A 15863-nucleotide genomic window follows, 5' to 3' on the forward strand; every position below is an offset into this window, starting at 1 on the left:
ACAACAATTTACCCGTGTCCCGACTCATCCCCACCCCTTACGCCGGACCGAATCCGGACTCCACCGTCGGCCCCGTTTTTTAGACTCTCTCTCACCGAGTTCCCGGGAAATGAAATTTAACCGACACGGAATTTGTGGGGGTTCTGTTGCAGAAGTAGACTACAGCCGAGGAACGGATCACACCAGCACGAGGCTCACTTAGATACAGCCATTTTACCGAGGTGCGCTGAGACCAGTAAAATATGGCTCGGACTCTCTTCGGAGTGCGGAATGGATTCGGAGAAGGGGGGCTGGTGGTGAGGGAGGGGGATGTTAAATTGACGTTGCATAACGGCAAGGTTGAAAACGGCTCCTAGAACAGATTTTGGTGGGAAAACTGTGGCTGTAGTGAACTGAATGTAACCATATAATCAGGCATTACCATGGCATTGGTTGTATGCATTCTCCCCATGAAGTAAGCTTGTCTTACTGGTTTTCTCTAGTATTACCAAAGTCTGCAGAGTGACACACTCGAAAGAGAAAATGCTTCCCATATCTTTTGAGGTTGTCAAAGACTGTGTGTCTTGTATTTTGGCACAAAAACATGAAAAAACCTATGCAAGATAAATGTAAATACACTCCAATTCAATTCACATTTATTTGTATAGCGCTTTTCACGATACATATCGTTTCAAAGTAGCTTTACAGAAAATGTGTGTCTACATTACAATTTTGTCCAATTAATGTATTTCAGAAATGTACATATACAAATTACACTTAGCTAACAATGTATTAAAGACAGACATTTAATGAATGAATACATGTTTTTAACAAAATGATTAGGATACATAGAAAATAATAATAATTTAATAATTAGGTTAATAATTTCCATATTGTAGGGCCTATACAGTACATGTTAATGTTAATACATTTAATTTATCAGTACATACAAAAAGTACATATAAAAAAAAACTATTTTTGGTTTTCACTTGATGCAAAAGAAAGGCCTATAAGAGTCCTGAAGTCAAACCGGTTAAGAAACTGTTTTAGGGGGTTGTGCTGATTGAAATGCGTTAGGAAAGTAAGAGAAGGGAGGGTTGGTGGTGGGTTGAGCTAGTCTGCAAGCAGGAAGTGAAAATGAAAAATGAGAGGGAGGGAGAGAGTACGAGTAAAGAAGAAAATCAGATAAACCACACAAAGTGGTTGAAAGGCAGAATACATTATCATCAGAAAATAAGCCCATCTATTTATACTGTGGTTCAGTTTGGTATCTAAAAAGAGATAGAGAAAGGATCTCTGGGGAAAATATCTTTTTAGGAGAGAATAACACACCGTCTCTCGTTCTCTGCTCTCCCCACCCCCTCTCTCCCTGCCTGCCTGCCTCTCACTCGAGCTGAAGCTTTGCTGCTTGCAAAAGCAGCACAACTCTGCTTTGGTATCTCAGTATGGGGGATGGGCAGAGCAGCACAGCACAACCTTAATGCAATGCAGAGCCGCTAGCATTGCTGGCCAACTCTAGTTGTGTCCTGTGAAGTAGGGAGATCCTCTCTGGCACTTTTTAAGAGTATATTGAATCTGGGAAATGTAATTCTCCCTAGTGAAATGTATACATATTTCATCTTAAGGCAAAGAATATGGAAATCAGATGAATCATTTATGGAAACTGTGTGATATAGTGTTTCATATGTTTGATTTGGAGAGCTAAAATCTCTTTGTTAATATTTATTTGAAACCGTCAGTGAATGATAGAAAGGTTAAGTATTTAAAAAAAAAATAATTGATGGATAATATGGATAGTATAATAAATATATAAAGCGTAAATATATTATAAATCATGCTGTTATTTTACACAACAAAATAGCTGAAACAATTGTGAAGATAAAGTTAATTTATGATAATATACATTTTTTGGAGATAGAAGAACAGCTAATAAAAAATGATTTCATGTCAGTCCCATCATTTTCTTTCTATACATTAGCAAATTCTTTTTACACTAGCACATTTTTTACATTTTATGCCTTTTACCAGATGCTTTTATCAAAGTAGCATTTTAACAGTGCATTCAAGGCTGTCATTTTAGCATCACTGATACATACAATGAAACTGAAACACTGGCCGATAGTGTTGAAGGTTTTACGCCTATATTCACTGATTTTACATAACATCAATAAGAGCAGAGTGTGAAGGTTGAATTAGCAGAGCAATGGCACAGCTGTATACAATATTGCAATGCACACAACATAATGGGAGACATTTTAGAGTTCAAAAGAGGACAAATTGTTGGTGCGCGTCTCGCTGGCTCATCTGTGACCAGGACAGCAAGTCTTTGTGGTGTATCGAGGGCTATGTCGGCATACCACCATGACGAACCCAGTGTTGGGGGTAACGCATTACAAGTAACGCGAGTTACGTAATCAGATTACTTTTTTTAAAGTAACGCATTACTTTTAAATTTACAACAAAATATCTGAGTTACTTTTTCAAATAAGTAACACAAGTTTTGCCATTTATTTAGCCTACTGACACCTCTCTTGTGGAGAGAAATGCAGAGGCATTGTGTGCGCTGGGTAAACATGATTTTATTGTAGTAGACTAAATGGAAGCAGGCCTTTCTACTCATCTCACAGGCACTAAAACAGATTCAATATTCCTCAAAAGGAATAAAAAAAATGAAAAAGTTTGCAAAAATGAAATGCAAACCCAAAAATATGGGTTAAATAACACATATACACTATGTTTTTAATCTTATTTTATTAACCAATGTCTTTGCTGCTGAGTGCTTACCTTTGATGATCCAATTCAACCATACGAATAAGCAAAAATTACTTTTATATAAACATCATTTTTGTTTCCTTTTTTTTTCTGAAGATTGTTTTGTTTTTGTTATTAAAAAACAAACAAGCAAACAAAGCCTAGGTGAGAAAAAGTAATGCAAAAGTAATGTAATGCATTACTTTATGTAAAAAGTAACTAAGTAACAACTTTATTTAGGGAGTAATGCAGTATTGTAATGCATTCTTTTTTTTAGAAAAGAAACTTTGCCCAACACTGGACGAATCACATCCAACAGAGTAACTGTCGACACAAGAGGAAGCTGTCTGAAAGGGATGTCCAGGTACTAGCCAAACGACATAAAACCACAGCTACCCAATTCACTGTAGAATAAAATACTCTCCTGTTTACCAAAACTGTTCATCGGGAGCTGAACCTTTGGTCACTCGTGCTAATGCCAAACGTCGCTTTCAATGGTGCCAGCAGAGGAAATCTTGGGCTGTGGACAACGTGAAACATGTATTGTTCTCTCTCTCTGAGTCTGAGTCCATCTTCACTGTCTTTCCCACATCCGTGGGAGTTATGGTGTGGAGAAGCCTCAAAGAGGCTTAACATTCGGCCTGTTGCGTGTCCAAAGATCAGTGAAGGTTTGAGCTGCAATATCATGGCATTCCCTACTGTGCTTGATGGGCACGTCACTGCCAAGGACTACTGAACCATTCTGAAGGACCATGTGCGCCTAATGGTTCAATCGTCCTGAAAAGGATGCTGTGTATCAGCATGATAATGCACCAATACACACAGCAAGACTTATGACAGAATGCTTTAATGAACATGAAAGCGAAGTTGAACTTCTCCCGTATATATGCCTATATAGTTTAGTTTTTAGTTATTTTAGTACTTCAAATTAAAATGAAAAATGTTGCCCTGGCAATGAGCTAAAACATATTATTTATTGTTTATTTATTTCAGTTAATATTTATTTTATTTTAAGTAATGAAAAGGTGTTGTGGTTTTAGTTTTAGTACTTTACAATAATAACCTCGATTCAAGGTATACATTTTATACCTATTCCCAACTATTTTACACTTTGGCGATTCGGTGGCTGACTGGTATGAATTCGTATCTCATTTGTATGTTTTGGAATGATTCACATTGTACAGATTCATAGAAAATCATCTACTCGTAACATGTTTTCCTGTGAGATCAGTTTGGTATTCCAGATCAAACCCATGACCTTAGTGTTGCAAGCATCAAGATCTACCAGTCAGCTACAAAACACACAAATATGTTTCAAACTGTGATATTTACTCTAAGTAAACTTATAAATGATCCACATATTTAGAAGATATTTAAAAAATCTTAACACTGAGATAAAGACAAAAAGTAATTAAATCCAATAACTTGTGCTAAATAGTGGAAATTTAATGGTTGCAGATTTTCCGTCTAAACACTGTCATTTCAAATATGTCGCTCTTTGCCTAAAATGTCTGAGAGCAAATGAAATCTGAAAGACATATAATGATTTTGCTGAGATTTGCAAGCGAAAAATGAAAGCCAAACAAGTGCAGCTTTCATCTGTCCTTGTTTGTCAACAGTTTTAATGAGGCAGAGTACAAAGTATGTCACATTTTCTGTGTAAACAAAACCATGTGTACTCAAACCTTTTCATGACCCTTGGTGCGCCAATAAGCCACATGTATACACTGCTGGTAAAGGGAGGAAACTGCTCAGCAGAGCCCTTCATTCAATCAGAGTTTCATTCAATCCCTTGTTCTCAGACACACCCCCACATGGGAATCCATAAAGTAGCAAGAGCAGACACAAGGAAGTTGGTCCTCAGCCAGCAGGTTGCTGGGCAGCCGTCACACACACAAAATTACCCTGTGAAGTGTGCTAGGGAAGGAAGTGCCACTCCAGAGAGCCATAGGAAACCATAACTGTGGCATACACTCATGACATTTATAACAACACAAATATTTATGGTGACTTCATGATGACTTCATTTGCCTGAGGAAAAAACAGGCTTATATATATATATATATATATATATATATATATATATATATATATATAACTTTTGTGTTGCTTTCTTTGTCAGGTTCTTGACAAAGCTCCCAAGGATTTCATGTGATTTTCAGACCATTAGTACAAAAATGTACTCATTTTTATTTGTTTATTAGCCTAGATCATGAAATCATAGACCCCAATTGAAAGAAAATGTGCAAAATAAAATATTTCCTATATAGCAGCATCTTTTATTTTAGTTCAATAGCCACACACCAACTAGTTCCTGTCAGACTGAAATATCTAAACTTCTACAATCACCCTATGATGACTAGAGCAAATAAAGTGTCAAGCTTGAACATACTCAGAACCTGTTAAGCAGAAACAGATTTCACATTGCCAACTCCATTCCCTGTCTGTCTCCTGTTTTTACCCGGCGGATTTGACTAAAATGTGCACTGGATCATAAACCGACATTGATACCGCTTTGGCACATGAGGTTCTAATGACATACACAGTGTGCAATAGCATAGTCCACTCCCCACACAAGAATATTATAATATGCACATTATTTTTCAGTTACCTATAACAGTATATCACAGCATATATAGATATATAGTTAACTTATAAATTATACCAAGTCATCTGACTGACACAAGCGGTTTGAGCAGTCTATGTTTTTGAGACAGCAATGTAATTTCTTTACTCCATTCCGCGTTTTCCATGGTTCCCAAACCGAGTGCGCTAAGAGGCGAAGCACTTCTTTCTGGTTCCCGGAATACTTCCGTGGCTCGCACAAGTAGCCTCTATGTGTTAAGGTGACTGTTGTGTAGATTTATTCCTGCGAGAGTATTCCTTTCATACATAAGATTAAATTACTAGATCATATTGTACTGATATTAGCAAGAAACACCTGACCAAAAGACAAGTTCTACAAACACCGAGCACAAGTAACGTTAGCCTATGTGTTAAGGTGATTGTTGTGCAGATTTTTTCCTGAGGAATGCTGTGGCACTTTTTTTATACATAAGCTTAAATTACTATATCATATTTTACTGATATTAGCAAGAAAAACCTGACCAAAAGACAAGTTCTACAAACACCGAGCACTATAACATAGTTGTCATGTCTCCCTCTCGTGTACAATGCATTCCTGTATTCTTCCGCGGGTGAGAAGGCCTTTTCAAGGTCCAGACTACACATGATATGAAAGGTGTTCCGGCTCTGCCACAAGTTCGCAAAATACGCGCCCTGTATCATGAGAGCGAGTGAGAAAATCTGTGCAAATTATTAAACTAAATCTGAACCTTTTATACTGTTTTACGAGGGTGTAACCAATAATAAAATAACCAGCGTTCATTGATTTCCAAACGAATTGTTGCCAATTTCACACATTTAAGCACGACAATAACGTGTTAGTTTAATGTGATCCATATGAATTGTACGGTTTTAATACTGTCAGAGTATTAAAAATAAGGCGACTGTAGTTCCCTAAAATTCAATAATAAAGGAAGAAAAGCTGACTTGTGTGAACAGGTAGCCGTTACGACTGTGACCTCTAGTGGTGATACTCTCATTGCGTTTACACACTGATCTTTAAGATGCTCATAAAAGGAAGTCCATGAGTTTATTTATGGATCATATTTTTTAAACCCAAACACAAGATCTAGATCTACAAAACTGAGGACTCAGTTCCCTTCTATCTGTGCCACTTAAATTGAGATAAGGATTCATTTTTACTGTGGATCAACAGTACTTTGCTTAGACACATCCATTGCTTCGTTGATAAACCCCCCCAGCTTTTTTGAATTAGAAAAGTTATTACAAAATACATTTTTATTTAATTATTTACTTTGTGAACTCACATCTAATAAACTGAATGGTCTAGTTATTGCTTATGTTGCTTCATTTTGAGACATGCATCTAAAACTATTTTAAGTGCTCAAGACAATGATTTCCTTGTTGTTAGATGCAAATCAGTATTTTAACGTGGGGAACAAAACAATAATTTATTTATTCAATTTTTTTTATTTTTTTTAATGAATTTGACTAGCTCCTTTGTGGAATTTCAACATGTCTACAGTGTTTTAATTTGTGAAATAAGACAGCTCTGCTATTTTTTCTTTTCTTTTCTTTTTTAATCAATATAAAAAAGGGTTACAAATCCATGACTTCATCCTCCACAGTTTTCCCCGCGGCCTCCACATATTTCTCCTGTACACCAAGAGTTCTGAGATAAATTATTAAGGACAATCTTACAAGATTGTGATTGCATAAAGGAATGGAAGTGTTAACACAACTTTCACAAAAACAGAAAACTAAACAGTATGATAAGGATACGTGCTGAACTGGAAGTCTGCTCCAACAGCAGCAGACATCATGGCCTGCATGTTCCTCTCCTCCAGGTCTCCAAAGCAGTAGCCATTGGCTTTGTCCACAGTTCTCAAAACTTGCATCATGCTTTCCTTGTCCTGTAGAAAAACAATGGTCAAAAGAGATACATTTACATTCATGTATTTGGCAGGCGCTTTTATCTGAAGTGACTAGGGGTGTTTTCACACTTGCCAGGTTTGGTTAGATTAAACTATGGTGAGATTGATCTGTTAGTGTGGTTCATTTGAATACGTGTGAACGCTAACATCCGAACCTTGGTGCACCAAACAAGTAGACCGAGACCCCTGAAAACGAACTCTGGTGCGGTTCGACTGAAATATGAATGCAACACAGAGCAAAGACATCTAAACAAACCAAAAACAGGACATGAGGTCACAAGATGCGACCCTAAAGAGTTTAGCCCAGCACACAGCATTGTTTGGGATGTTCGGTAAGTACAAAATATATATATTTATTTTTTAATACATATACTTTGGGGTCGGTGTTAAAAATGACAGTGTGACTGCTAAGCAAAACAAGACTAACCCCCGGTTTCACAGACTAAAATGCATTTTTGAGCTTTAACTGAAAGCAACTTGCACTGGCATATCTTAAATCATTTTGTTATTGGAATTATTTTGTTTTGTCTCAAGATGCACAGCAGTAATGTTTTTTTTAATGCACATATATAAAAGCTACTTAAATGTCCTAATTGAACTAAGGCCTAATCCTGGCTTAATCTAAGCCCTGTATGTGAAACCAGGCCTAAATGTATCATTTTTTCTTTTTTGGTTCAGACCAAAAGAACCAAGACAACCAAACTACAACTGTGAACACACCCTAAGGGTTTGGTTTGATCAAAAAACACTTCGGTGCATCTGCTCTGTAAGTGTGAACGCTGCCATCCGAACCTTGAAGTGCACCAAACAAGTGGACCCGAAAGTCACTTTTTCCAGGGGTCTCCGTCCACTTCCAAACGAACTCTGGTGCGGTTCAACTAAAATACGAACATTACACGGACCAAAAACCTCTAAACGAACCAAAAACAGGACATGATGTCACAAGATGTGACCCTAAAAAGGACAAAATGCTCAATTATATCTGGTTCTTCTTGGCATAGGCGCTGTGTTGCCCATTACAGTTTGGTACAGGCATCGGAACCACTGTCTGTTTGTGCGCAATAGAGGTTCTTGTGACTCCTTTACACATTTTATAAGCCGTTTGGGGGTTCCTAGCTGGTAAAAATACCACATACACTCCTGAGCAAAAAAAAAAGGGCAAAATATTTAGTGGTCTTTTAATGGTCTTAACCATTTTAATCACAAATCACTGGTCAGGAAATTAGCAAGAATTGCACAAATACTGTAGATAAAGTAACAAAGTATACAAGTTCACCAACTTGTAGACAGCTATTTACAGGAAGAAGAGTCAGTGCAGTTCCACTGAATGTTAATGGCTTCAAACAGTTCATGAGTTGAAAAATGTCTCCCAGTTCATTTGAGTTTAATATGAGACCAAATATTTAATATAGGATTCAAATCTGGACTCTGACCAGGGCAAAACATGAGCCTGATGGACTTGTTCTCAAACCACTTGTTGGTTGTCTTTGCAATTTAGGCAGGAGCATTGTCCTGTACTATTTTTTCTTCAAGGTCCGGACCAAAAGAACCAAGACAACCAAACTACAAGTGTGAACACACCCTTAACACTGCATTCAAGGTACACATTTGATCAGTTCTAGCTTTCCCTGGGAATCGAACCCATGACCTTGGTGTTGCTAGCGCTATACTCTACTGTTTGAGTTACAGGTAAATTACAAAAGCGTGCACTAACCTGGACGTTAAGAGGTACAAAAGACACCAAGCTGTAGTCCTGGATCACTTCAGCTAACTTCACATTCAGGTGGTGAAACTTCTTGAAGAAAGGGTCCAAAGCGAGGTGCTCCACCAAATACGACAGGTCAAGAACCTCAGTGTAGAAGTCCAGATTGAATGCTTTTAAAAGAGAGTTTGTATTAAAGGAAAAGTTAATCCACAAATTATTCTTTCTTCAGACATTCTGCATCAGTCTTGACTGTTTCATCTTACCAAGTCTGCCATATTGCTCAATGAGGTCCATTTTTGAGAGCACATTGACATGTGGCAATTCAACCTGCAGCATGGTGGACAGGGACGTACACAGGACAGAGATGAACTTGGCCGGATCAGCACAGTAATGGGAATCCACCAGATGCACTGAAGTCAGCTGCAAATATCAGAAGATATCAGACAGGAAATACATCTTTATAAATCAGAGAGAAGTTACCCACCATGTACTTACCCTAAAATTCCACTTTGACAGCTTTGCAAATATATTCTTCACCGAGTTATGATGTGTGTAGAGTTCCACCTGACCTGGGCAGTCAAAAAGGAAGTAGCAGTCATGGTGGTGCTTCAGTTTGTTCTCTAACCAGTCCAAATTTGCCTCTAAATATTCCATAGAGTAGATGAGGCCACCATTGGGGCCAAGTTTTAGACTGTCCATCACATCATCCAGAGTGATGAGCTCGGATATGTCCACGGCACATGGATAAGGCAACGTTTCATTGGCAGGATCCAGGTTTACAACAACCACCTTGCGTCCAAGGTGGCTCAGGAACTCCTGCATGCCCCGGCAATAAGTGGTTTTACCTGAACCAGGTGGACCGATCACAACCTGGCCAAAATGTAGAGCTGGTTTTGAAGGATGTGATGACATCATGATGAAGAGAGGTTCACCACTATGCAAACGGACAAACTAGGTTCCATCTAAAAGAGAAAATAACAACTTTTTAGAAAATAGTGCGAATTTTAAAGTTAACAAATGAACCAAAAATGTAATTCTGTATCATTCACCATTTACTTGTATTGTAAGGACAGTGCTGTCATTTCGGTATGGAACAACATGAATGTGAGTAAATATAGAATGAATATGATCTCTTTAAGAGAAGAGTATTTGACATTTAATTTTGAATTACTGGTAACCGTTAATTATTATTATCCTTATTATCAGATATTGACTGTAGATTTGCTCAGGAATAACGTTAAATCTGTACAGGCACCCGTAAACAAAATATTTTAAACAGATAAGACAAATAGGTGAACTAGAATTAACGTATACTGAAAATAAAATATGTATAATGTCGTAAGACAAACACACATAAAACAAAACGCAAACCTTTAAATGTCAGTGAATTATTTCGCTGCATCACACCGCCATAGACATGCTGTGAACCGGATGTTGATTATTCCAAAATAAGAGTCCCATAAAACTGACTTGATGCTTTAAGTGAATTCAGAAACGATACAAAACCTGATTAATCGTGCGAAATCAGCGTAAAATAGCATAAACTCGTCAGTTCTTTATAGTCATAATATCAGATTACTTATCTAAACTGAAACATTAAAAATATAACATTATATAATCACTGCATATAGAATTAAAATATATATATTTTTTAACTTAATGCACATTTGACAAATAACGTTTGGCTCATCAGAGGGACTATCAATTTCAAATATCCTCATTTGCTCTCACAACGTGTGCAGTCAATCAAAAGGCAAAACATTATTATTATCCATATTTATTTTACAATACAAAACATCTAAAAATCAAATATGAATGTACTGTGAGAGAATAGAAAATATCTAAAGAAAGATGGCATCTTTTGTATAGCAATATTCAAATTAGTCTCATTATTTTCTGAATAACCATGAGAATGATTCACTTGCTGGCGCTAACTACCAGGATAAAGTATGTCTCTAATCACAGACTATAAACTAAAACACATGAAACAAGCACACATCAAATACATCCAGTATATTTACAGTAACCAAATCTGGACATTATATGCACTTCTTCAAGAGTATCCAAAATATACGTTTTTTTGAAGATAGATTAATTATTTCTGGCTTTGAGCACTTGCTTTGAGGGACAACACTGTACACAGTTTGACGGGATACAAAAGCTATCCACCTGAGAATAATCATACAGACAACTTGGGCAGGCCGAAGCACGATTGTTTCATTGTCCACAAGGAAATTACAAATTGAGCAATTCATGCTCGCCCTGTTCCTACGGAGGAAATTCTTTCAAAGAGTCCAGCACAAAACAGGTAACTTTGGTAAACGCTGAGGCGAGAACTACTCATCCAGGCCTTCATCATCCTCTTCTTCTTCCTTCTTTGCGTCAACCTCGGCTGTGTCGGAAAACTCATGAAGGAGCACGTACTCTCTGCTGCTGAAGCCAAACTTCAGCACATCCTTTTCTTTGAGCTCGTAGTAACGCTGAGATTCTATACGCTGATTGTTCAGGTAGGTGCCATTACCAGAACCCAGATCGATGATGTACGGCTTCACTCTCCTGCCCGAGGTGCCGTCCGCCCGTGTGAACTCCACTAACCTGGAGATGATAAAAGTCAAAGAGAAAAGGCCAATTAGTATGGGAAAAAATTTCCACATAAATTCAATAAATAAATTGTCACGTTATGGCATGTGACGGTATCAAAAACTAAGCTACCAAAAACTGTCGTCCTAACAGGTCCAACTTTTTCATGTAACAAAAAGAACATTTAAATACAATAAAACAATACACAAAAATGTATAAACTAAACAAATGTTTCAAACAGATTAAAGTGCAAAAGAACTATAGAGAACAATAGGTTAGGTAACGATCCATTAACTAACATTACCTAACAATGACCAATATCTACATTTATTACAGTAGTTATTATTCTTTGTTAATGTTAGTTAATAAAAATACAACTGTTCAGTATTAGTTCAGGTCCATTAAAATTAATATAACAGATACAACTTTTGATTTTGATACAGTATTAGTAAATGTTGAAATTAACATTAACTAAGATTAATAAATAATTTATAAGTATTTTTAGTGTTAATGTTAACAAATAAATTGACTAATGGAACCTCATTTACTATAATGCTACTGAACAATAATAAAGAGTCAGAACATTTTCAATCAATGTCTAAGACACGTTTAGTCCAGATTAAAATGTAAAAATGTTTACGTTCGCAAATAAATAGTCTATTACGTCTTTAAGTATTTGGTGCTGAGATAAACACCACAGCGAATACAATCTGAATGTCTCTTTGAAACATTTAAATACTTTTTAAAATAACATTTAAATCTTTTCTTTGGTATTGTGACGTTATGAAAAAAGGGCAGGGACTTGGTTCCATGCATCGTGGTTGATTGGATGGAGGCAGATCTGAAAGCAAGTTTGCAGTCAATGGGCCTTTTTCACATTTCTGGGGTTCTCAGAAGCAGGAGTCGTCATAGATGGGAAACCCTATAGTGGTGAACGGAAACTATAACATATATCATTTTTGCGTTCCCATTTGCTCCAATAGAAAATCCATGATAGCATTTCTAGGTGAGTGAATGCTGTAGAAATATTGTTCATTGTTAGTTCATGTTAATTGGTGTAGTTAACTAATGCTAACAAACGAAACCTTATTGCAAAGTGTTACCAAAATATATTTTGTTGTTCTGACCTGTACTGAAAAACAGCATGCTGTTTGGAACAAGAAGGGTGGTCGATAGGAATGTCTGCAATCTTCCTCTGTCGTCCAAGTAGATACGCACTCTGTCTGTGGATGTACATGACTGGGAGCGGCTCGTCGTTCTTAAAGGGGTACAAACGCCATCTTCTTTTGGGTATACGGGCCTCGGGAGGCTCATTATACTTGATCACCACCCCCCTGAATGTATTTGTATCTTCCACCAAGGCACCTGATAGTTCAAAGTTGGGCTTTTCCTTCTCAGCTGCAGGGGCGGAATCACTATCCTGTTGACCACCGAAGTCCTGCTCCCCGTCGTCACCACTGCCACTCTGAGCCTCCTGTCTGAGGCGATTCTCTCGCCGCCGTTCATTTTGTCGTTCCCTCTCAGCCTGCTGTTGCTGTTGTAAGTGGGCATCACGTTCTCTTCCCCTATTTCTGTCCTGTTCTCTGTCTCGCTCTCTTTGCCGTGGACGCTCTCCCTCCCTTTTCATTCTGCGGTCATTTGAATCATCCCTTCTCTCACGAGGCCGATGACTTTCGGGTCCTCTGTGATCATCTTGCTCCTGTAATAAGAACAAAATCTCCTTAAAACCTCCACTTAGTATGCCTATTTAGCAACGTGTAATGTGTATATTATATATATAATATATATATATATATTAGGGCTGTCAAACGATTAATCGCGATTAATCGCATCCAAAATAAAAGTTTGTGTTTACATAATATATGTGTGTGTATGGAGTATAATTATTTTCTATATATAAATACACACACATGCATGTATATATTTAAGAAAAATGTGTTATTTATATATAAAATATTTATATATAATATAAATTATATATAATATAAATATATACACAGTATATACATGCAAATATTTTTTAAATATATACATGCATGTGTGTGTATTTATATATAGAAAATAATTATACACCGTACACACACATATATTATGTAAAAACAAACTTTTATTTTGGATGTGATTAATCGTTTGACAGCCCTAATATATATATATATATATATAATTAACTTCATTATAAAATAAATATAGAAATATAATATTGGGCCTGTATAGAACATTTTTAAAGTTATAAAGCAAGCTTACAGAACTAAACCTATATAGAGTGACTTGTATTTTAAACTTCTATTAAAGAAGATAATTTACTGCATATAAAATGTGTCATTTCATGTTTTATTTTATTTATTGTGTCAAATACAGTTTTATAACAGCCTCTTTGCACCTCAAAAGACCATTGAAAACTTGATTCCTCATGGCATGACCCCTTAAAGACAGCTTTCCCATCAATTAATGATCATGATCAAGATTATACCAGCATCAAAAATTGTATATCATAATGTTGGTTATGTAATGCTGTAATATAATTGTAAATAACATATTTTTTTTATAAACAATGAAAATAGCTTATTAAATATTCTAAAATACAATAACCACAATGTAACATTTAAAAAAACTTGTATTTTAAATTACTATAAAATAAATTAATAAAACTAACTATATTAATATGACTTTATTGGGTGTGTAAAGGCCTGTCCACGTCAAGAACAGTAACTAAAAAGATAACTATATTGGTGTCCACTCCAGCACACAATATCGTTCTGTTGATCATAAGTGCACTGCAGTTTTGTCGTCTGCCACTTTAAATGTTCGAGCTTTTTAATGGATTCTGATTTGCTGCCAATGTTTTTATTGTTCATTATCTGGGAGAAAAAAAAAATCATGATTCCAATTATATTTATGATCTGTGCCATTATCGTTATAGTTGTGGACACTGCTATTGTTTTACGATTTTTAGAACTATATCTTTATTATTCTGTAATGTAACTGTAAATCAAATCTTTAGTAAACAACAATGAAACTCAACATGTTTGTAACTATTCTAAAATGTCCACAAATTAACATAAAAGAAAAAATCCAATAACTAGTATTTTAAATTCCTATATATTGCCTAATATATATGTATGACTATATTGAGTCTGTAATGCTGTAATGTAACTATAAATAAAAAAAATGTGTAAACCATAATAAAATATCCCAAAATAATAAATATCCACAATTTAACATATTAATAGCGTGTATTTTAAATTCGCTTTAAAAGAAAATAATATAGCCTGCTATATATTAAGGAGTCACATAATGTTTTATAATCACAGTTTTTCCCAACTGAGGTCCAAGTACAAGTTTTAGTGCCAAAACCCTCTGTGGCCTTTAATCAGTTCAAAGACAGTTTTCTCGTCAGTTCATGACATAACTCGGTACAAGTTGATCTGTTTCTGTATTGAGCTCACCCGCTTTAACCTGATGTCAGTGCTGCGATGCGGGCTTCTGCTGGTCTGGGGTCGAGGTGACCTCTCCTGCTGTCTGCCCGATGAACGGTCTCTTCTCGCTGGCGATCTGTCCTTTCTTCTGACTGGTGATCTACAAATACAGTTCAGGAAACATTCTGTAAGAAACCACTGGCTACATATAAAATAACCTGTTGATCCTCCCCACATATTACAGTACTTTTTAAGCCAATCTCTTTATTCGGCTGAGCTGTCATTTAAGATAAACAGAGTGTGAGGTATAAGGCTGCTTATATAAGTTACCTGCTGTCTCGTCGTTTCGGTGGAGGGCTGTTGCTGCCGCGGCTGGAGCCTGAGCTGGATCGACGAGCCCGCGGAGGCCGCGCGGGACTCACTTTTTCTTGCTTGATTTTTGTCTTTACAACCCGGCCAGGAGATTCTCTGTGTCGTCTCCTGTTATCCATTATGAAATAAGCTTGCCTATTAGCTTCGTAAAAAGCAAGAGTCGTTCATACCACAGGAGAGTATGAGGAGAACATGAAAACAGATTCAAACCACATTTACGAAACTCCCATGTACACTTCCGGTCCGATGATTGTACGCTGAAGAAATCTGTCCCTCCTTCTATGTAAAGCACTTTAGTTCCGCTTTCTTCAGGGCATCAATGTAACGAGTTAAAAAGAGATTATCGAGAAATTAAATAAGAAACTTTTTAATAATATACAATAACCAATATGTTACAATTTTAACTGGTTAAATTACGCAAATAGTAAAATAAAAATGGAAATAAATTAATAACAAAGTGTCAAAGCGTAATAAAAAACAAATAAACCAAAAACAAGTATATAACAAGTAAAAGGATGCCTGTTAACTTATAAATCAAAA

At 36.4% G+C, this 15863-nt stretch overlaps 2 protein-coding genes across 3 annotated transcripts; both read right to left on the minus strand.

Moving 5' to 3' along the window:
* Positions 1–6796: 6796 nt before the first annotated feature.
* Positions 6797–10395, minus strand: gpn2 (GPN-loop GTPase 2). Of its 2 annotated transcripts, none has more exons than XM_079895739.1 (6): positions 10327–10395; positions 9451–9917; positions 9219–9375; positions 8965–9125; positions 7099–7229; positions 6797–6988 (listed from the first exon to the last, which is right to left on the minus strand). In XM_079895739.1, the coding sequence occupies exons 2-6, from the start codon at positions 9868–9870 to the stop codon at positions 6916–6918; spliced, it is 942 nt and encodes a 313-aa protein (XP_079751865.1). In that variant the 5' UTR covers positions 9871–9917; positions 10327–10395; the 3' UTR covers positions 6797–6915. The 2 variants fall into 2 exon arrangements, with proteins under 2 accessions (XP_079751865.1, XP_079751866.1); XM_079895740.1 differs by having other exon boundaries at positions 6855–6988; positions 10005–10384.
* Positions 10396–10718: 323 nt separating this feature from the next.
* Positions 10719–15592, minus strand: snip1 (Smad nuclear interacting protein). Its single transcript, XM_079894885.1, has 4 exons — positions 15282–15592; positions 14982–15111; positions 12663–13234; positions 10719–11550 (listed from the first exon to the last, which is right to left on the minus strand). The coding sequence occupies exons 1-4, from the start codon at positions 15440–15442 to the stop codon at positions 11292–11294; spliced, it is 1122 nt and encodes a 373-aa protein (XP_079751011.1). The 5' UTR covers positions 15443–15592; the 3' UTR covers positions 10719–11291.
* Between the last annotated feature and the right edge of the window lie 271 nt (positions 15593–15863).

Source organism: Squalius cephalus, assembly GCF_949319135.1.
Source record: "Squalius cephalus genome assembly, chromosome: 15".
Classification (NCBI taxonomy): Eukaryota; Metazoa; Chordata; class Actinopteri; order Cypriniformes; family Leuciscidae; genus Squalius; species Squalius cephalus.